At 40.0% G+C, this 23696-nt stretch overlaps 1 protein-coding gene across 2 annotated transcripts; it reads left to right on the forward strand.

Moving 5' to 3' along the window:
- The first annotated feature begins 890 nt into the window (after nucleotides 1-890).
- Nucleotides 891-18727, forward strand: LOC115179151 (pleckstrin homology domain-containing family A member 3). 2 transcript variants are annotated; one of them, XM_029740459.1, is made up of 8 exons: nucleotides 891-1246; nucleotides 4376-4492; nucleotides 4784-4897; nucleotides 8700-8845; nucleotides 10748-10921; nucleotides 14869-14912; nucleotides 15138-15253; nucleotides 17315-17465. In XM_029740459.1, exons 1-8 carry the CDS (start codon nucleotides 1207-1209, stop codon nucleotides 17446-17448), a joined length of 885 nt encoding a protein of 294 aa, XP_029596319.1. In that variant the 5' UTR covers nucleotides 891-1206; the 3' UTR covers nucleotides 17449-17465. The 2 variants fall into 2 exon arrangements, with proteins under 2 accessions (XP_029596319.1, XP_029596318.1); XM_029740458.1 differs by having other exon boundaries at nucleotides 894-1246; nucleotides 4742-4897; nucleotides 17315-18727.
- The last annotated feature ends 4969 nt before the right edge of the window (nucleotides 18728-23696 follow it).

The following is a 23696-nucleotide window of genomic DNA, read 5'->3' on the forward strand; positions in this document are numbered from 1 at the left end:
TCTTTATAAATGTGGAATTCATGATGGAAAACAAAGTTGTGGATAGCCTTCGTAAATGTCACTTTGTGGATAAAAAAGGGCAATATTTATTACATTGGTCAGAAATTCCGAATTTGAATATTTTATAATAGCACCATATACAGTATATGATATAATTTATCGAAAACGCTATCTCTGGTAGCGCAAGCCAGTCTTGAAGATCAGTCCAGCATGTTTGGGTGAAGGTACAAGAGAAGAATACATGCATGGGCCGCAGTTTTGACCAAGGTTGAAACGAAGCCTTAGAAATGAACTGGATTTATAAATATTATTGAGAATTTTAAAGTGCACTTTGGTTTACAGGGGAAGCTAAGACAAATCGTTTTTATTGCAATGGACTGGCTGCCTACTCGTCTTTTTTCTTGGATTAACTGCCAGTTACCTCATCTCAGCAAAAGCAGGGGGTATGAAATCAAAGCAATTATAGAGCTCGCCAGTTTGTAGTCCCTAGAACCCGGAAATTACTTACCTCTGGTTTGTTCAACCATCCCTTTGGAATAAATGCCAAAATAAGGTCTGAGGTTGACACAGGTTAAGGAGATGTTATACTTTTTGTTGTATGATATATTAGTCAGCTAACATAACCTTTATGAATAGGCCTTTGTGATTTTTTTTAATTACATAAATTCTTAAAAATTCACAAAGTGAAATTAGCTGATGAAAATGAACGCATAGAACAAAACGTATGAGATCTAAACCTATGTTTATAACATAACTTATTTTCGGAGTTTATAAAAAAAAACATACAAAAAGACGCTATTACTATTTCTCTCTTCCATGTAGGATAATTACGGGGTGTAAAGAAAGCATCTAAATCAAACGAGAGTTTGTATTTTGAAGGCTCAAAACGGACGTGACGTTAATTTTGTTTACAAATATAGCTAGCTAGCTAGGAAGCAATCCGCTGGCAATTGTTTATTCAACGCTAGTTCAATTACAAAACGATAACAAAATGAACGGAATTTACACTGTGTTGTTGGCTGACGCATAGTCATTCACATGGCACTATATACTGTGAGGTTAACATACATATTTAGTTTGGTTTTAACTAGCTACTATCATGAAGTTGGCAAGCTAAATGGCTTACTAGCTTTGGTACGTTATCAGTATTAGCTAGTGACGAGATTTTTGGGGACGTGGATCGTGTGGTATTTCTGCAAGCTCATTATGGAAGGAGTTCTCTATAAGTGGACAAATTATATGACAGGTAACGTTATGCATTTAATGTGTTTGGTCCATAGTTTAGCTAGCTAGCTTGACTGTCTCGTTAGCATAGCTGTCACATTGACATTCAATTTAGCTAAGCTAACGTTAGCTTAGATACACAACCTTCCTCTGCTTGCCTGCCCTTCACAGCCCTTGCTGTGTCATTTGATATGTGTAAGGTAACTAACTTATAAGATGCTTACTAATTTATAAGCTAGCTAACTCTGCACTAACCGACTAAACTCAACGATTTACGATGGAGTTGGGCTGTGACTAGTTCTGTGCTTGTGGGCGGACTGGAGCTGTCACATGGAATTACCAATGTCGTGTGTAATTGCGGGCTGTTCTTTGGGTGCTGAAATCAGTCGTTTTTTTATGTGACGTTGATGTTCCAGTCTGCCTACACTCGTCAATTGTGTATGATTGCGACCTGCAATTCGGGGCGTTCCTGCATGTGGGAGTCCTCCTAGCTGGGTCATTCCTACATTGCAGTACCTTTTGGACCTCATAATTTTAGAATACAAAACAAATATTTGTATTTATTTTTTTCTTCAGAAAAAGGACATCTTTGACTTTCAAAAAAACAAATTGGTCAAACTAAGGCACTTTGATCTATTTTAGGTGCATAATCCAATACAGTTATTGCATAATAATAACAGGGTGGAACCTAGCCTAAAGACCCTAGACATAGAAATTAGCGTTTGGACCAGGAAAGTTTCCTTTCACGACCTGTATGAGCCAGAATGCTGAATAAAATCATACTTTACCGGTTGTCCGTTTGGTTGGTCCTTTTGCAGATAGGAATGTGAGACAAAATATTCCCAGAGTAGTGTTATCAACCCAACCTTAAGTAGGCCTATGCTGGTCTGTTTATCATTTGTATTTCTGGTTTTTATTTTCAATACTGATGCAATTCGCATGTGACAAACACTTACACAATATGGCCTAACCGAACGGCAAACACTTCCAGCTGATTGTGAGGAAATGTGCTTCGGTCGACTACATTTGGTTATGTTCGGCTATTTTTTACATATTGAGCATCACGTGCAATGCATCAACAGATTAAAAACACAAGCGACAGAACCCACCTGCGCCACAAAAAGTGGGTTGAACAACACTTTCCTGTGGATACCCTATCTCCACCTCCTACCGCCAAAAAAACAATAGCATGTACAACCAGTAAAGTAAGTGTAAATATAATTTTATTTAACATTCTACCTTGTAAAGACTATTGCGTCTTTTTTACAGCGACTTCTTTCAGACTGATATTCATAATTAACCATGGAAACAGGGATATTTAGGCAAGGTAGAACCTAACAGGGTGGAAATGTGTAGCCTTAATTAGCCATAGCTCTGTGGGTGATTGAGATTAAACTGGCATAATGGTAAACATTTGAATAAGTTTTGAACTTCTATATGAAATGTATTTTAACATTTAGAAAATGTTAAAAATATTTCTATATAATTTAGCCTAATAGGGTGGAAATGCATGTGTGAGACAGACAAGTGTCATGAAACATGGGAAAATAAATCAAACCGAGTGTTTTGTATTTATTTAGCTTCGCACCATTGTTTTCCCACCAAACAACAACATGAACATAGAAATAGGAGTTATGGATATGACATTGTCATTGAAAGCAAGTCTAAAGATGCGCTATGCAGAAATCGCTCTGTCATTTTCTGGTTGCTAAAATTCTAATAGAATGGGCTATTTTCAGTTCATGTGACAAAATAAGCAAGGTTGTTGTAGAGAATCATTGTACCATCTAAACTGTTGTGAAATATATATTTTCCGTAATAAAAAATATTGTATTTTCAGCTGTTTGAAGCTGGTGTACAAAACCAGGGCTAAAACAAAATTTAAGAATGGGAAGCAAAGAAATAGCGCACATAGACTTGCTTTCTATGACAATTACATCTCTATAACAAATTCACATATTTCTATGTGAATTTGGTCAGGTCACCCAAACAGTTACATATTACAGCTTTAAAGGAGAATTACTACAAACTAACAAGGTGGAAAGTGATAAAGGACACAGAACATTTTATATGCAATCAAAATAAATACAATAATCATGAAAAAAAACGTTTGAGATTTTATTAACTAGAACTATAAAATAATAAAACATTTTGGGGGGGTATTTTTTTTAATGGCTTATATTTCTATTAGAAGTTGATGAATAACACCTGTGTACATGTCAAAAACACCCAAATCCACAGAAAAAGTATTCAAAATGCATAAAATGCCCTTTCAATATCCATATTTTGATGTTAAGGTAAAGGACACCTGATCTCATATTTAAAGTTTTTTGGAGTCACATTTTAAACTAAATAAGAACGGATATTTCCTGGCGACAGAACAGGCACCGCAATGTAGGAATGACCCAGTTAACTAGCTAGCACACAGTGTCTTTTGCTCCCTCTTGCCAAACACCTGGCCTCACCATTGTTAACAGAACTGCAGAAAAGCAGTGCCTGACAGGCAGGGGCGAGGGATACTGTCTACCGGTGTGCTAGCTAGCTACCTATCCCGCCTGCTGCTTGCTGTGTACCGGAGTCCTAGCTTGCTAACTAGCTAGCTCGCACCTATTGTCCTAAATGCCTGCCGAAGAACTGCCCTTGTTAACAGAACTGCAGGAAAACATTGCACGACAGGCGGGGGTGAAGGACACTGTTTACCATAGCTAGCGACCGTTGTCGCCCCATCTCTTCTTCTGTGGAGTTTGTCAGTTGGCATCCATTGTTATGGTGCATTATCGCCACCTACTGTACTGGAGCGCCCCCACCCCCCCGCCTGTGTACCGGAATCCTAGCTTAAAAATGGACCAATAGAAGTATAAAGAGCGATTCCTGCATATGCAAGAATGCCCACATGCAATTCTGCCCCAAATTGCAGGTCGCAATTGCCCCCTTCTCACACTAGTCACCGCTCAACTCCATCGTAAATTGTGGAGTTGAGTTTAGGCTACCTGGAAGAGTGTTTGACTAGGTGTTCTTGGTAATACTGGTTGGTTGTGTTGATATCTAGCTAGGTTGATTCATCAGTTGTCTGCACAGGAAGAACCAACCTGTAAAAACAGAAGTTGTCCGCGCAAGAAGAACTAACCTAGCTTATCTGAAATGATTACAGGGTGGCAGCCACGCTGGTTTGTTTTAGATGATGGAATAATTTCCTACTATGATTCTCAAGATGATGTCTGCAAAGGGAGCAAAGGAAGTATTAAGATGTCCGTCTGTGAAATCAAAGGTATGATTTGTTTCCGGAAGGCCTATATTGTGCCACTCACCCTATGAATTTGATACTGGTTACATTTGTCAACTCCCATCCCTCAGCTGTTTAACCAAACATTGGCAGGGTTTCTGCTTCATTGTTCTTTTAAATCCCAGATTGCCAGTTAAACCCCTCTAATCTCAGTACAGGTAGTATTTGCTATTGAAATCTCGATTTATAGTTGATTCTTGTGCTGAAGGGTTGTGTTGACATATTTTTCATTAGTTCACCCCACTGACAATAACAGACTGGAACTGATCATACCAGGAGAGCAGCATTTTTACGTCAAAGCTGTCAATGCTGCCGAACGACAGAAGTGGCTTGTGGCACTTGGAAGTTCCAAAGCTGGCCTTGCTGACATGAGGGCCAATAAAGAAAAAGGTACTGACCCAGCAGTGTTTTCTTTGTTCGTCATTAATCTCCCTTGTGCTTGTCTCCCTCTCACATTGACCTCATGCGTTGTCATTCAGTGTCCTAATTGAACATGTACTGTATAGGCCAATCCTTTAGGGTGTTTTCACACATTGTCCTCTTTAAAATAACCAATCGCAGTCCACTTTAAAGTGAACTTTGGGGTAAAAAAAAGAGAAGCTAAATAACTCTGTTCTCTTTGTATTCACACTGCCCTTGCCTTTGAATGAGGACTCAACTCCAGTTCACTTCACCTATTTTGTGGTCCGACTCCTCTTTGCATTCACATTCCTGTGTTAAGAAAGGAACCAGGATATTTTTCAAACATTCACTCGATGCAATTTGGGTTTTTACAAAGTGCAGAACAAGCAATTCCATCAGATCGTGTTATCGGATAGTGTGATATACATACTTACAGGTACGAGGGACGCAAAAAGACAATAGACTCAAACATGAATTCATGTTCGACAACGCAGACTCGCGACGCATGTGGCAAGCAGTACAGACTATCACAGATAGTCTACCCCAGATGTTACCATCTGCCCTATGGTAAAGGAGGGAACGGAGCATGAAGTCGGATACCAACAGGCTCAGAGACAGTTTCTGTCTACAAGCCAATAGACTGCTGAACACTTGAACTGGACTGACCACCTGCTCTGATTCTCCGCACCTTAGCACACACAAACTCACTTATGCACACATACATATAAACTCATCAAAAAAATAAATGTTTTTTAGGACCCTGTCTTTCAAAGATAATTCATGAAAAATCCAAATAACTTCACAGATCTTCATTGTGAAGGGTTTAAACACTGTTTCCCATGCTTGTTCAATGAACCATAAACAATTAATGAACATGCACCTGTGGAACGGTCATTAAGACACTAACAGCTTACAGACGGTAGGCAATTAAGGTCACAGTTTTGAAAACTTAGGACACTAATATCTTAAGGTGAATGCACCAATTTGTAAGTCGCTCTGCATAAGAGCGTCTGCTAAATGACTTAAATGTAAATGTAAAGAGGCCTTTCTACTGACTCTGAAAAACACCAAAAGAAATATGCCCAGGGTGCTTGCTCATCTGTGTGAACGTGCCTTAGGCATGCTGCAAGGAGGCATGAGGACTGCAGATGTGGCCATGGCAATAAATTGCAATGTCCTTACTGTGAGACACTTAAGACAGCGCTACAGGGAGACAGGATGGACAGCTGATTGTCCTCGCAGTGGCAGACCACGTGTAACAACACCTGCACAGGATCGGTACATCCGAACATCACACCTGTGGGACAGGTACAGGATGGCTACAACAACTGCCCGAGTTACACCAGGAACGCACAATCCCCCCATCAGTGCTCAGACTGTACGCAATAGAGAGACGCTGGATTGAGGGCTTGAAGGCCTGTTGTAAGGCAGGTCCTCACCAGACATCACTGGCAACAACGTCACCTATGGGCACAAACCCACCGTCGCTGGACCAGACAGGACTGGCAAAAACTGCTCTTCACTGACGAGTCGTGGTTTTGTCTCACCAGGGGGTAATGGTCGGATTCGCGTTTATCGTCAAAGGAATGAGCGTTACACCGAGGCCTGTACACTGGAGCGGGATCGATTTGGAGGTGGAGGGTGGTCTGGGGCAGTGTGTCACAGCATCAATGGACTGAGCTTGTTGTCATTGCAGGCAATCTCAACGCTGTGCTTTACAGAGAAGACATCCTCCTCCCTCATGTGGTACCCTTCCTGCAGGCTCATCCTAACATGGCCCTCCAGTATGACAATGCCACCAGCCATACTGCTCATTCTGTGCGTGATTTCCTGCAAGACAGGAATGTCTGTGTTCTGCCATGGCCAGCGAAGAGCCCGGATCTCAATCCCATTGAGCATGACGGGACCTGTTGGATCGGAGGGTGAGGGCTAGGGCCATTCCCCCCAGAAATGTCAGGGAACTTGCAGGTGCCTTGGTGGAAGAGTGGGGTAACATCTCACAGCAAGAACTGGCAAATCTGGTGCAGTCCATGAGGAGGAGATACACTGCAGTAGTTAATGCAGCTGGTGGCCACACCAGATACTGACTGTTACTTTTGATTTTGACCCCCCTTTTGTTCAATGAACGCAGTTGACAGTGAGAGGACGTTTATTTTTTTTGCTGAGTCTACGTTCATGCTACACTCACTTCACAACTGCTGCTACCAGGCTCTTATTATACTGCTCAGATTATACACTGCCCCCACCTTCCACAATACATGTGTAAATATTAGACTATAAATTGTCCCTTTATTATACCTATGCTAAAATGTTTATTCTATTCTACTGAGCCATTTATTTTATTATTTCTTATTGTTGCATTGTCGAGAAGGAACCTGCAAGTAAGCATTTCGTTGGACGATGTATACCATGTGTATCCTGTAAATACAACTAATAAAACTTCAAACTAACATTTTGAAAGCTAATAGATTGCATTTAGATAAAAGATGAGACAATTCTAATCAGAACATAATATTAACATGTAAATATTATTGGTAACAGAATAAATAGCAGAAGAACACTGCAGATTAAAAAATGCTGTAATGGCGAAGGTGCATAAAGATGGAGGAATTCAGATATGACGTCTTTGTTTAGGCACTATCCACAGACCTTTTAATCCATGACGTGATACGGTTCATTCAATGTACCTATAAATCAGCACAATTTACTTTTTCATTTTTTTCTAATTGCGGCCGTCTTTGAACTTGTATTGGGATCATTCATGTACATTGCCTTCAGAAAGTATTCACACCCCTTGACTTTTTACATGTTTTGTTATGTTACATCCTTAATTTGTAGGCTATAAAAATAGATAAAGAGAGCCACACACTCAAGCTCCCAGTAATTTATTTGGTAAACCTTAATTTTTCTCTCGCTGGCCTACAAACAATACCCAATAATGTCTAAGTGGAATTATGTTTTTCTGAAATGTTTACAAATTAATTAAAAATGAAATGTCTTGAGTCAATAAGTATTCAACCCCTTTGGTATGGCAAGCCTAAATAAGTTCAGGAGTAAAATAATTGCTTAAATGAATTTCACTTTCAGCAGAACAATAACCTAAAACACATGGCCAAATCTACATTGGAGTAGATCACATATTGCAAACAAATAATCTGATTATTGTGCCAGTACAAATCTCTACACATATTTGGGAATTTCTCTCCATCCTTGAAAATTGCTAATCAATATCCAAAAACCGCACACGTTTTCCCCATGAACTTTCACATCATCATCTCTGTTTTGTGGCACCAATGTGAGGGGCATGGCAGGGGAAACAGTGTTGCAGTAGTCTGGTGCAGGAATAATGACAAGCGAACCTGGGGAGCTTTTGTGTTCACATTGCCCTTTAAAAAGGGAACCGAACTAAAAACACCCTTAATTGAGTGATCATGTAGCCTGGATGCCAGTCTGTTTATGCTCTCTTGCTGACTACTCCTTATGGAATTGTAATGCCAAATGACAGCAATGAAGTTGAAAGTAGCAGTGTTTCCCCATCATGTATATCGCAATCGTGGCCGCAATGGTAAAAAAAATATGGATATGTATAGATGTATGCCCCATAAAGACCCCATATCCCCCGCAGGGAGACCCCCTCACCGCTAACTCTGACACTGCTGCTGGAAAAAATCCTAGGGGGAAACTGAAGAGCACCAACAGATCTAGGACCACTGACCAGGCTAGGGTAACAGTACCTTACCTTAAAGGTCCTCTCACTAACATAACAGCGTTCTGTTTTTTTTATTGGAAGAAATAACAGAGACGACAGAATCTCTGAAAACGAAGATGTCCGAGCTGCGTCTCTACTGTGACTTGCTAATGCAGCAGGTCCACACGATACAGGAGTCTGTGGGCCAGGAGGACCAGGAAGGAGACCACTCCAATTCCAGCTCGGAGGTAACTATACCTGCATGGTTTTAGCTAGGCTGTGTCCCAAATGGCACCCTATATCCTACATACTGCACTTCTATTGCCCGGAGACCTATGGGCCCTGGTCAAAAGTAGTGCACTGTGTACAATAGGGTGCCATTAGGATGCAGCCCTAGTGTTGGCTGTCAGAAATCACCAGCGTGGCGGCAGGTAGCCTAGTGGTTAGAGTATTAGGCCAGTAACCAAAAGGTTGCTAGATCGAATCCCTGAGCTGACGAGGTAAACATCTGTCGTTCTGCCCCTGAACAAGGCAGTTAACCCACCGTTCCCCGGGCGCCGAAGACGTGGATGTCGATTATGGCAGTCCCCCCGCACCTCTCTGATTTAGAGGGGTTGGGTTAAATGCGAAAGACACATTTCAGTTGAATGCATTCAGTTATACAACTGACTAGGTATCCACCTTTCCCCATTTGCTCTTTTACTCTTCATCTGCGCCAAATTAAGTCGTGGTAGTGCCACTGTACTCGAGATCAGAGCGACAGGCCAAGGTCTGGAGGGTTGCCGGTGTGAATCCCTGGGCTGGCGAGAAAATATTTGGTGCATGCTGGTACTGCAGTTGTGCCCTTGAGCAAGGCACTCATCGTGTGTGTTTGGTGTGGTGTGTCAGGAAGCCCAGGGTTGGGAATTAAAAACAGTCCACAAAAATATATATTTGTTTTGATGAGTACAGAAATGAAGTTAATTATGTTAAACCAGAGCTCCAGACTAACGTTTCCCCCTGGTGGCACTGTAACCAGTCACTTTTTCAGTTGGTGGCACTAGCAGCAATTTGGTCGCACCGCAACATTTTTGCGGGGTCACGCAATAGAAAGTAATTTAGATGTACAATGCTAGTGTAATGGACTGATATAACATGTCCAAGCAGGAATGCGTAATTCAATATATTTTTGATATGTAACATAATCCAGTGATTGTCATGGATTTGGGGTTGATAATTATTATTGTTATTGTTTTACTGTCAAAATAGGACTCCAGAATTCAATTGGTACTTATTCACCACCTAAGGGAGTGAACATTTCAAACACAATAGCTAGATTGCTGACAAAAAATATAACACCTACTGCTAGTGTTGCCATGTATTAATCTAACAGTATATTAAATGTTCCCAATGAGGCCTAGTGCACTTGTGATGGCCGATATGCAGTTTGCGCGCTCCGTATTTCACAGCCATATCAGACATCTTGATTTGTAAAACAGTGTGCTTTGAGCAAAAGCGTTGAGAAATATTGAGAGTTGAGAAATAAAAAGTATACCTACAGAAAGCCGAGATCCTCCTCTCTTTTTTGCATGGACAGCGGCTTGCTTCCAAAGTTGTTTTACCCCCGCAATTGCATTTTTAAATGTTATACAATCATAATGCATTTTTCGGGGTGCATGAGGGGGGAGAAGAGGGTGTGAGAGAGTCACTCATTGCATCAGCCGGCCCCGTCGAAACAGGCACAGTGGCACGCCAGACAATTTCATTACAGGAACCATGAGGATAATGCACTTTACTGTTTGACAAAAGCATGGGTTTATCCACCCAAAACATTTGAAGTTTTGATTGAGGTGACCAGGTAAAATGTGCAACTCTCACCGGTATGTCTAATTTTAAAAATGTAAACTTCACAGCCAAGTCAAAGGGTCGTGAAATGTGACTAAATGGTTGTAGTTTGGAGCTTTGTAAACTCTTCAAGCACTTTTAAGTAACAAATTGTCGTGCCAATTTAAGGAGCAGTTTCTTCACACCACCTAAGAAGGCCTGAGGCACATGTAGTAATATATTAGGCTTAATATTGTGTATATTTATGGATTTTAGTTTTGTCCGTGCCCAATCTCCAATTGTAGTTGACTGATTCGCCTCTCCTTGTCTTTTCTTTGTTGCTCCAGACTCTGAATGAGGCCTCCTCTTTACTGAGTGCCACGTGTAACACCTTCATCAAAACACTGGAAGAATGTATGAAGATGGCCAACTCCAAGTTCAAGACAGACATGGTGCTGTTGAACCCTCCAGCTGACATGATGATGTCCCCTGTTTCTCCGTCCCCAATACAGATGGCCCGGGTAGGATGGTATTCAATGTACTGTCTAGCTCCGGAGTGAAGTTTCCCCTAGGTACAGATCTTGGATCAGATTCCCCTCTCCAATCCAATTAGTGGGGAAAATGCAAAACTTGACCCATGATCAATGTCTAGGGGCAACTTCACCATACTCTGTACAGCTTCATCACAGGGGTGTGTTCATTAGGGCATGCAACAGACAACGTTTTAAAACATTGCGAAATGAGCATTTCGTATTGGAAAATTACAGGTTGTCACTCCGTTTCAATCCGTTTTCTCCCATTTGGTGCCTAATGAACACTACCCAGATGTCTTATCTCTTTTTTATCTCTTATCTCTTCTTATCTGCTGCATCCTTGCTTGACTTGATCCAAAGCATAGCTATACAGTCTCATATGTATGCTATACAAGAATATAAACTCAACACGCAACAATTTCAAAGATTTGCATTTCATATCCCCCATGTTAGGAATAACTTTACTCGCTCTGAGAAACAAGCCCTTAATAAATCTACAGAATGACACCTCTATAATCACCCACCCAGTGGACTTGGGAGGTGCTTTTACTGTACAAGAATATGCTGTCTATAAAACTGAATTACTCAGGCAACTGAATTATCAGACGTACTATAAGAGACTCACTACAAACCTGACAAAACAATTTTTGGCTGTAATCTAACACACTGTCACCAAGGGCATGCACAATGGTGATATCACCAAAAGAGAACACAGATTATTGCGTAAAAACAGCTCTAAACTGGTAATTTGCACTCCCTAAAATACTGTTTAATTACAATACCTTCAGAAAGTATTTACACCCCTTGACTTTTTCAACATTTTGTTGTGTTACAAAGTGGGATTAAGTCAAAGTGGAAGAAAAATTATAACATTTATAAAAAATGATTGATAATTGAAACACTAATGTCTTGATTAGATAAGTGTTCAACCTCCTGAGTTAAGACATGTTAGAATCACCTTTGGGAGCAATTACAGATGTGAGTCTTTCTGGGTAAGTCTCTAAGAGCTTTCCTCACCTGGATTGTGCAATATTTGCTCATTATTCTTTTCTAAATTCTTCAAGCGCCGTCAAATTGGTTGTTGATCATTGCTAGACAACCATTTTGAGGTCTTGCCATAGATTTTCAAGCAGATTTAAGTCAAAACACTAACTCGGCCACTCATGAACATGGTAAACAACTCCAGTGTAGATTTGGCCTTGTGTTTTAGGTTATTGTCCTGCTGTAAATTGAATTCATCTCCCAGTGTCTGGTGGAAAGCAGACTGAACCAGCTTTTCCTCTAGGATTTTGCCTGTGCCTGTTTCTTTTTTATCCTGAAAAACTCCCCAGTCCTTAATGATTACAAGCATACCCATAACATGATGCAGCCACCACTATGCTTGCAAATATGGAGAGTGGTACTCAGTAATGTGTTGTATTGGATTTGCCCCAAACATAACACTTTGTAATCAGGAAAAAAGTGAATTGCTTTGCCACATTTTTTGCATTATTACTTTAGTGCCTTGTTGCAAACAGGATGCATGTTTTGGAATATTTTTATTCTGTACAGGCTTCCTTTTCACTCTGTCAATTAGGTTAGTATTGTGGAGTAACTACAAGGTTGTTGATTGATCCTCAGTTTTCTCCTATCACAGCCATTCAACTCTGTAACTGTTTTAAAGTCACCATTGGCCTCATGCTGAAATCCCTGGCAACTAAGTTAGGAAGGACGCCTGTATGTTTGTAGTGACTGTGTGTGTTGATGCACCATCCAAAGTGTAATTAATAACTTCACCATGCTCAAAGGGATATTCAATGTCTGTTTTTTTTAAATTATTATTATTATTATTTTTTTAATCCATCTACCAATAGGTGCACTTCTTTGCGAGGCATAGGAAAACCTCCCTGGTCTTTGTGGTTGAAACTGTGTTTGAAATTCACTGCTCGACTGTGGGACCTTAAAATTAACTGTATGTGTGAGGTACATGGATGAGGTAGTCATTCAAAATCAAGTGGATCCCTGCAATGCAAGGATTTATTATTAAGCGCTCCTTCTCAAGGATGCTTTCAAATCAATATATATTTTTTGCCTTTCCATCAAGTTAATAGTTTATTGTCATCGGTGCTATTGAAAATCAGATAGCTTCCTTATGTTTCAGTAAACCATTAGCCAACACTTTAAAGATTAAATTAAATGTCATGAAAGTTTACTATCGCTTCATTTTATTTCAGTGATTTAAATCTATTTTTTCCTGTTATTGTAAACTGTGGGGTTTAACAATTATATTAAAGGCCTATCACAAACCTGTTTTTGTATGTGATTCTGGTAGGCTGATAAAAGCATGTTGTTCGCAGCATAAACCAGCCTATTATCTCGGATATTCATGAATTTGTTGGTGATGGATACTTTACTTTAGGCTACTGTTAAAGAACTCACAGGCAAGTTCTCTGCCAGAGTGCGTAAGATAACTAGTCCTACCGGTAAATGCGGTCTAAGCAATTTCCTTATCACGTTACCTCCCTACATTGATTCTATTGATGGAAAACTGTTGTTTACGTTTAGTGTTGCTCACATTTAATTCAACATTTAATTCTACCTCACAATCAAGGACGGCTGTGTATTCCCTCCAGCAATGGTGAAGTGTAGGCCTACGACTATGCAGCCTTGTGACACTGTCCTGCTGGACTCTGTGCCAGTCCCTACTTAAATGTAATAGATTTTTTTTAAATAGCATCCACACACGGTGGCGGCTTTATCTCAATGTATTTTTCAATTTGAGGCTTTTCAAATATATTACGTTCTCTTTTCTCTTGTCTATATTCTCACTAATATTCCTTTATGTAATTAAGCTTTTACATGTGTATTTTTCTGTCTTTTATAATAATTATAATATATTTGTAGAGCACATTTCCCACACTCATTGCACATGTGAAGCTTGTTGATTCTTGTTACTGTGCGCAAATCAATTGACTGTGGCAGTTTGAGATTATTATTTATGAAAAGAAGCTCATAGTGGCCTTTTTTACGATTTATTTCTGATATTTTAGCTTAATTAAATTGATTTATGTTATGGTTTTTCTATTCCAAGAAAAACTTTTGACAGTAGCCTATGTATTGCCTACCTAAAACATCTGTTAATACATTTGAAGTCCTTCAAAATTGAAATTACATTTTTTTTAGTTAGAAAGTAGAATATAAACTAGATATAGACTACTGTGGGTGGAGTAGGCTAAATGATTACAACCAAATAGGCCTAATTGAAATAGTGATAAAGGAAACGGAAAATGCTATGCAGGGCATGGCCAGAGCTTGTGGCTGAGCAGTACCAGAGTGACATTGGAGCGGGAGAGAAGGCCTACACCATTTTTTTAATCTGCTGAAATTACGCTCTGCAGCCTACTTACATGCTCTGGCATTCAAAAGCAGCCCTGCATTATCAAAGAACTGTCAATTAATAATCATATCAATGGATGGAATGGCTGCAACAACCATTACACGGTCTGACAAGCTACATAACAAATCAGGCCTAATTAGACAAAATAACAATTAAGTCATTCAAACGAGATAAGTGGTTGAAACTACTTATACTAATTTGTTTAAAATAGATACTATCGTTTGAATGACAAACAAGATACAAATTGTTCGAAAAAGATACTAAAAGTCGTTTGAACAAGATACTAAGTCATTCAAACGATATACTAAGTCGTTCTAATGAGAATTCCAAGAGTGTACATTTTATTTTATTTTTTGCCTCGGGCTTCTGTAGACTTGAACAGAGACTGTGTTTTAGTTTCTTATGTTACTTACTTTATATACACCTGTTTTGGAATATACCACAATTGCGGATGTTCGCTTTTATGCTGCTGTGAATAGGCTCAATGTAGGAATCAGTCCTTGATATTCAGTGATAGGCACAGGTACTAACGGTGTCCATTTCCTTTTTTCATTTGCAGATGAAGCGGTCCATAAGTTATCCGGGCACGTACAATTTCGACAGGTATTCTTGCGTACAGAAAACATTCCACTGGTTTTACTACAAAGGTCCTTGTCATTACCAGTGTGCTTCTAGGTGTAGAGTGAATTTGCCCTTAGACGCTGATCTTGGGACAGTTTTATATTTCCCCCACTAATGGTTAGGGTTGGGGAAGCTAATCCTAGATCTGTATCTAGGGAAAATTCACCCTGGAGCTGTGTTTCTAAGTGAAGCCTTTGTCATTTCCAGGTCTGGTCTCCCGCCAAAGGAGGGTGTATTATCAGGTCAAAGGTCAACCCAGAGGAGGACACGGACTTGTTCGGACACAGAGGCTCACAGTGACAGCTGTGTTTATGAGATGGACCGTAAGAGATATGAACGAACAAACACACACACGCACATTGCTCCCCTCACACATTACAGTAATTACCAAATTATGTCACTTCTCAGACTCTAAGTTTGTGAATTCACATACCAGACATCTTCCATGTGTTTTCATTTTATTTATTCATATACCTACCCTGCCTTTCTAAGGTCTTCGAAAGCCAAGTTAACAAACAGATCACCGACCTTTTCAAATCCCACCGTACCTTCTCCGCTATGCAATCTGGTTTCCGAGCTGGTCATGCACCTCAGCCACACTCAAGGTCCTAAAAGATATCATAACCGCCATCGATAAGAGACAATACTGTGCAGCTGTACTCATCGACCTGGCCAAGGCATTTGACTCTGTCAATCACCACATTGTTATCGGCAGACTCAATAGCCTTGGTTTCTCAAATGACTGCCTCGCTTAGTTCACCAACTACTTCTCAGATAGAGTTCGACGTGTCAAATCGGAGGACCTGTTGTCCGGACCTCTGGTAGTCTCTATGGGGGTACCACATGGTTCAATTCTCGGGCTGACCCTTTTTTCTGTATATATCAATGATGTCGCTCTTGCTGCGGGTGATTCCTTGATCTACCTCTACGCAGACGACACCATTCTGTATACTTCTGGCCCTTCTTTGGACACTGTGTTAACTAACCTCCAGACGAGCTTCAATGCCATCCAACTCTCCTTACGTGGCCTTCAACTGCTCTTAAATGCAAGTAAAACTAAATGCATGCTCTTCAACCGATCGCTGCCCGCACCTGCCCGCCCGTCCAGCATCACTACTCTGGACAGTTCTGACTTATGTGGACAACTACAAATAACTAGGTGTCTGGTTAGACTGTAACTCTGTCTTCCAGACTCGCATTAAACATCTCCAATCCAAAATTAAATCTAGAATCGGCTTCCTATTTCGCAACAAAGCATCCTTCACTCATGCTGCCAAACATACCCTCGTAAAACTGAGTATCCTGCTGATCCTTGACTTCGGTGATGTCGTTTATAAAATAGCCTCTAACACTCTACTCAGGAAATTGGATGCAGTCTATCACAGTGCCATCCGTTTTGTCACCAAAGCCCCATATATTACCCACCACTGCGACCTGTATGCTCTCGTTGGCTGGCCCTCGCTTCATATTCGTCGCCAAGCCCACTGGCTCCAGGTTATCTAGAAGTCTTTGCTTGGTAAAGCCCCGCCTTATCTCAGCTCACTGGTCACCATACAGCACCCACCCGTAGCAAGCGCTACAGCAGGTATATATCACTGGTCGCCCCCAAAGCCAATTCCTCTTTTGGCCGCCTTTCCTTCCAGTTCTCTGCTGCCAATGACTGGAACGAATTGCAAAAATCACTGAAGATTGAGACTCATAATCTCCCTCACTAACTTTAAGCACCAGCTAGCTGTCAGAGCAGCTCACAGATCACTGCACCTGTACATAGCCCATCTGTAAATAGCCCATACAACTACCGCATCACCATACTGTTATTTATTTTTGCTCCTTTGCACCCCAGTATCTCTACTTGCACATTCATCTTCTGCACATCTATCACTCCAGTGTTTAATTGCTAAATTGTAATTATTTCGCCACTATGGCCTATTTATTGCCTTACCTCCCTTATCTTACCTAATTTGCACACACTATATAGACTGTTTTTCTATTGTGTTATTGACTGTATGTTTGTTTATTCCATGTGTAACTCTGTGTTGTTTGTGTTGCACTGCTTTGCTTTATCTTGGCCAGGTTGCAGTTGTAAATGAGAACTTATTCTCAACTAGCCTACCTGGTTAAATAAAGGTGAAATAAATAAAAAGTGTATTTTTTTAGCATTTTGTTATTCATTTTGTTCAGTATTTTTCTTGCAGACATACGTTCCCATTTTATAAGTTGTTAGTCGGGCTGTTGTTTAGTAGGGGAGGGCACAACGTACCTAAACACTTTGGGTTCTAATTGGACAAGTTCATGTATGACGAGGCACCTCCGTTTCAAAATACTTTCTCCTGTATTCTCCTGCTGAAAATGAGCCTGGTCTCCATTTTGTCTCATCCATACAGGCACTGCTGTGCTGTGTCTAAATGCCAGTGTGAACGGGGACTCCTCCCACAGTATCCCTGAGGAGTGTGGTGCCATCAGTCCTACCAGTCCCAGAGCTATGTCAGACACTCCAGATACTGATCTGTCCATCTGACCTGTCCTGTCATTCACCAAATACATTGCAGTATCTTCAGATAAAGAGAGACTGGGCCCGAATTCACAAACCTTCATAAGAATATATTTTACGTGGTTCATAAGAAAATCATGAATTATTAAGAATATGTTTGTGAATTGCACTTATGAACAATCTTATGGACTTTTTTTCCCCTTCTTATTTTTTCTTTAGAAGTGTTTTGTGAATCCAGGTCCTGGAGTTGAAATTGGTAGTCTACTGTCAAGTAACTGGTCCGTCTGGTCAGTAGGCCTGTGCAAACAGGTATAGTAGGTATAGTACTGTCTATCTTTTATGAATAATGACTTGGCTAAAGCGTGAATAGTTTTGAATTCTGCAGAGCTGAATGTATCAGGTACTTCAGTTACTCCACTGAAGTTAGACTGATATGAGGCTACTGTAATGTGAGGTGTTACCAAGGTTGTGTTCATTAGGGCACGCAATGGAAAAAAGTTTTAAAACTAAAAAAGAAAATGAGTGTTTCTTATTGAACGACTCCAGTTGTCCTTCCCTGTCGTTTTCTTCCCTTCAGTGCCTAATGAACACTCCCCAGCTTTTATTGCTCACATACTGCAATGCAGTCACTGCTTGGCAATGCGTTAATGGTATTTTCAAAAAGTATTGTATTTTTTCCTGTGGAAGCATTGCTTTGCACTTTAAGAATTATGGATCAGAACAAAGTCCTTTTTGAATGTTTGTACTATTCCAGGAAGTTTTATGTTATTATTGCAGAATAAAATGTTTGGTTTATTTGATATGCAATGTTACTGTTCATTCACTATGGAGTCCTTGTCCTTGTCCTTGAAACACAGAGGTGGGACATAATAGCCTTTAACCAAAACCCTTAAATGTTAGGGTTGCTAACTGTGCCAAGGACCAATTCAGAATGTGTGGATGTGGTTACATTTTCATCAATGGGCTGAGTTCGCATGCATCTCCTGGTACACCGGATGGGCAGAGTTTGTCTATTTTAGACCATTCCATTGGTCCTAAAGTGAAATCTCCACTCTCCTAAGTCACTGGGAGATGCAAAACAAACTCGCCCAACATTTTAAACTTGGCACGCCCCCAGTGTTCACCATATTGCTATGTGACAGACACTTTTTGTTATTTTTTTAAGTTATGTTTGCCATTCATGACATCCACCAAAAAAGAGTAATGCCTTAACAGAGATTCTGGGCATGGAAGGAGTTCTGTGACTGTATGATATGATGTTGATGTTTGAAATGTAAAGATGCTTCTTAAAAATGAAGTGAAATCACTTGTTTGTATATCATTTCTACATTGATTGTATCATAGTACTGTATTTAATCTGACAGAAGACAAAGGTCGATGTTTTCAAAAATACTGTAAACCTCATAATCTTGCAGGCGATTACATTTTTTTTTTTTTTTTACTGAGCAGTGCATGAATAGTCACCTCTTTATAACACACATGGTTGAAGAAAGGTTCCCAATTTTTGCACTTCCCACAATTATTTAGCACTATGAAAATGTCCTTAGGAAATATGTTGCAATGAGAAGCAGGGCTCATCTTCATAGTGTCTCAGTGTAGAAGTGCTGATCTCGGATCAGTTTTGCCTTTTAGATCATAATGAATAAAATTATATGGGTAGGAGGGTGCCGATTCTAGATCAGTACTACTAGTCTAAAATGTTTTATGAATATCGCCCCCTTGGTGTATCTGACAGAAACCTGTCATATTGGACAGTTGTGTCTCTATTCTGAAAGGCTGTCACAAATAGCCTAACCCCTTTTCATCTTAAGAATACGATGAATTATGCAATGCATTCATTATCTGTGAAAGAATTTCAGATGCCAGCCAGTTTTAGACTGAAAGCTTCTCAGAGAGAACCAACAATGAAGTGACACAGCCACATATCTATGCCAGCAGGGGGTGCTGCTGACATATTGATGACCCATTTCAAGCACCTGACCTCCAGGGTTGCATGCACCTGCCACTGGAGACCAATTTACTAAATGTCACACAATGAGAATCTCAATTGCCTTTCCTTGATTCCTTGTGTCCTTCTGCCTCCTTTTGGGGTTTGAAACATCCTTTCTGATCTCATCCAATGGTTTTTGAGAAGGAGGCAACGAGAGAGGATGCAAAGAATCAAGGAAATGCAATTGAAATTCTCCCTATGTCAGTGTAGTGACTGTAAGGGTCCCACACTGAGGATGACCTCTGTGGCCCATTCTTCCATGGACAATAATATGGTGCATGTTGCATCATCTCCATTTTTTTGCTCAAAATGCTCTATCATAAAACATTTCCTGCTGACATGCTACATTTTTGGGACCATATCAACAGCAGACTTATACCCAAGCATGATTTTTTTGGGAAAGTGATCCTTTTAAGAGTTGAAGCAAGCAGGTCAAAGCATCACTGACATGGAACTAGGTCTACTTTTAATGTAATGAATGATAGCTTAGGAATTGTACAGTAGGTTGTTCACACCACAACAAAATGTGGTGTGAATAGTTTCTGAAAGCACTGTTGCGTGACTGTCAGTGACTGACAAAACGAGAGAAACTGCTGCTGCACAACCAAATTTTGAACTTACAGCTTCTGTCGTTAATGCCTGAAAGCCGTTCTAAAATGTAAAAAAAATATTTCTCACAGCCTTTCAAGTCAAGATGTCAGTTTATTTAGAAGCAGTGTAAATTCAACTAGGCCTAGTTTGTAATCTCCAAATACTCTCCGCACTTTTCAGGAATCCATAGGAATAGTCTCTTGTGACAGACAATGCTTTTTCTTGGATCTGGGTTCTGAGGTTACCACAGGATGCAACTCAGATGAGAACCCCAGTCTCTAACAGTAGCATACTGCTCAAGTCTCCAATGGTGACAACCCGACTACAGCTCCATCTCGTGGTTCCGAATTCAAAGTCACTCACCGTGCAGGAACAGCTGACCGGTGCAAGGCTAAATTCCTCTGGGAGTCCATCCTGTGTGTCGACCTCAGAAACCCCTCTGATGATCCTGAGGGAGGTTGACTGTCCAGGCTCATCTCAGAAGGTTGTGTTGGATCCCGAGCTGAACCGCATGTCTTACAGCGTCCCGGCCTGGCCCAGAGTGCTGTGCATCATGTGCAGGCCAGAGCCAATGACAGTAAGGTGTCTGGGTTCCTTTTCTGCCCTCCTGACAGGGGAGTGGTTGAAGGATAGTCCTCCTGTCAATCACGAGGTGAGCCAGCTCAAGAGGTCTGAACTGTCTCTTGAGGATTGCAGCATCATAGCAAACAGTCAGTCAGCCATGTGTTTTTATTCACCTTTATATTTGAGTTACACCTATGTTAACATCTGTCATGAGAGACTAGTCTTTAGGGCACATAGATGACAACAGTTGATTTTATTTCCAAGAAATGTGAGTCAAACACCCACAAAGGCCAATTAAGTAAACTGAACATTCTGTTACTCTCAAGATGTAGTGCAGAAGAAAAAAAGTGATTGCTGTCAATTCGATTCATTTCCTTGTTGATTTTCCATTTTATTTTATTACCAACAGATCCTTATTGTTTTACCGTCACTTACTGGAACCTCTTTCCTTCAAAGAAAGTGTTGTGTCTTTGGCATCATTAAAGTGAATACTTATTTTATCAAATAAATTCTCTGTAATTAGTATTACGTGATTAAACTAATCATGTAAATGTAATTAACTAGAAGTCAGGGCACCAAGGAAAATCTTCAGATTACAAAGTTATAATTTTCCTAATATAACTCTTCAGATATTTTAATATCTGATCAATTAGTCTTCTAATTAATTAATTATTCTTTAACTCACGTTAGTCTCATTCCAAACGTCGTAAATTGTTGGTTATCTGCACGAACCCAGCCTTTACTATGAATCATCCATACACCAATTGTCTTAATCATTTATTTACTAACTAAATAAATAATCACAGAAATGCATAAACAAACAACAGTTATGGTTACAAGGAAATGATAGGGGAGGTTCCATAGTGGGCTAGCCAATATGACGGCTTGGTGGAAAAGGGAAGTGGGTGTGGACTGAGAACAGGCCGGAAAGAGAAAAAGGAATCACTACACAGTTGATAATTATATTAATTGAAATGCTAATCCTTTGCACATGAACGCTCACTCATTCGGGAATAATTGCAATCAATATATATTTACGCCCAGTGTGTCGTTGTGATTTCTGTTGGAATCTGGTCCGTCTGTTGGAGAGTCAGTTCATCATCGTCTCTCTCTCTGCTTCCCTGAAGATCAAAGTCTTTCCTGTTTAGAATGGATACTTCAGAGTACCATTTAGAAATGTCTCATAGAATAGATGTTTCGGTGGTTGTCTGTCTTCACATCCCAGGTTGACATAATTTCTAGCTGCAGACTAGTAATTATTATCTAAGATTTGTTCTTATTCTGTAGGGATCGATAATCTCAGGGTTTAACCATTTCCAGCTGTGTAGCCAATGCTCCATGTGGTATGGTTAGGAATTCAACCATTACAACCTTAGCTTATACTGAGGTTTTTGTGGTCTGTAGAGGATTTCCTCAGAAGGGTTTTTTATTCGTAACAGTAGAAAAGGGCTGTTCCATGACGCCAGATCATGTCTGTGCTCACGGGGGAGGGCCAATGACTTAGTTAAACTTTAAAGGGAATACAATTCTCTTTCATTAAAGGTTTAACATCACCTTACATCATTTCCCAAATAGTTTAATCTTTACTCATTCATTTTATACAAGAATTAGATGCAAACCCCATAATTGAGAAATGTACATATTCAGAGATATAGTTATGTGTGTTTCCTGTCCTCTCTGAGGTCACCAAATGAAACACACTCGTCATACCCGTCCCTTAAGTGTCCACGGACCATTCCCACCTTCTCACAAGTGGACCTTTTGTATCAAATTCCCATTTTGGGAATTTAGGAGTTCGTGATGTGAAATCCTTTGTCCTCTCTATGTGGCTCTCTTTCTGCATTCCCAGGGGAAGAGAGTCTCCTCCAGGAATTTACAACCTGAGATAACAGAACCTGGGTGTAGGAGATAGAGAGGGGGATGCCACGATCTATACCCAGAAAGGGCCACGTCATGACAAAAGGCTGATAATTTCTGTGGTTATAAATGCTCTATTTGCATTCTAAATCAGATCTTCCACCTGTAGTTTGTACAGAAAGATGGTCAAATTAAAAAGGGAAATCAAACTTTAAAGTGCATTTAAAATCATTTTAAATTGCAGTGCATTTATAATCGCAGCACACTTTATAGTAAAATAGTCAAATGAAAAGAAGTTAAAGCAAACAAGAAGCATTAAATGGGAATAATAAGAGAACATAAAACACAAAGGATGTCCAAAACCAAAAATGTTTGTTCAATGCGCTTTTGTTATAACACATATAACAGGGGCGCCATTCTATCATGAAAACAAGTTCAGGGCCCAGTTCCAAAATCATTCTCGTTCGCAGTTGAGTTGTGCTGTAATTCTGGTGTGACAAGATCATTTGAACTTTAGAAAAGTTCCTCACTGTCGCTGTGGAGCAATTGAGTGTAGAGAATGTGAAATGGAAATGGTTTGACTGGAGTATGTTCATGAGAAATGAGCCTGCAAAGCTTTTCACTTTGAATTGCATTATACTGATTGGCTGTAAATTGCTCTAAATCAGGAGCCATCATCGAACAAATGTGGAACACAGAGTGATGTCATTAAATGCATGACTTCACAAAATCTGAGAGCTGTAATAAACTGTCATAGATCTTTCAACCTTTATTTAACTACGCAAGTCAGTTAAGAACAAATTCTTACTTTCAATGATGGCCTAGGAACAGTGGGTTAACTGCCTTGTTCAGGGGCAGAACGACAGGTTTCTACCTTGTCAGCTCAGGGATTTGATCTTGCAACCTTTCGGTTATTAGTTCAACGCTCTAACCACTAGGCTACCTGCCGCCCCGAAGTGATTTATCAGCTAGTTTACACTGGCAATAAGTCATGTGCTTCTCTTTAGGCTTTTAGAATAAAGGTCTATAGGCCCTATCCAGAAACAACTCCTTGCTCGCCACACCGGTGTGAAGCTAGCCACAAGAAGGATGAGCTACAACGGTGGAATTTGAGATTAGCCTTCAAAATAAAAGTCCCTAATTGAAAATGATTCAAACTAATTAAAAATAGTTGGAATGTTATATAAATTAAACAGATGACAATAGTTAATTTAAAACAAAAAATGTAAATATCTGTTACAATCACACTGTGGAATTAGAATTGCATTGGGGG

This window comes from Salmo trutta, chromosome 39 (genome assembly GCF_901001165.1).
Source record: "Salmo trutta chromosome 39, fSalTru1.1, whole genome shotgun sequence".
NCBI classification, from domain to species: Eukaryota; Metazoa; Chordata; class Actinopteri; order Salmoniformes; family Salmonidae; genus Salmo; species Salmo trutta.

Excerpts from the sequence above, each read along its gene's own strand:
- LOC115179151 (XM_029740458.1), top strand. The coding sequence starts at position 1,207 with ATGGAAGGAGTTCTCTATAAGTGGACAAATTATATGACAG. Across the intron at positions 4,493-4,741 it reads GTCCGTCTGTGAAATCAAAG|TTCACCCCACTGACAATAAC; the intron begins GTATGATTTGTT and ends ATTTTTCATTAG. Across the intron at positions 4,898-8,699 it reads GAGGGCCAATAAAGAAAAAG|AAATAACAGAGACGACAGAA; the intron begins GTACTGACCCAG and ends TTTTATTGGAAG.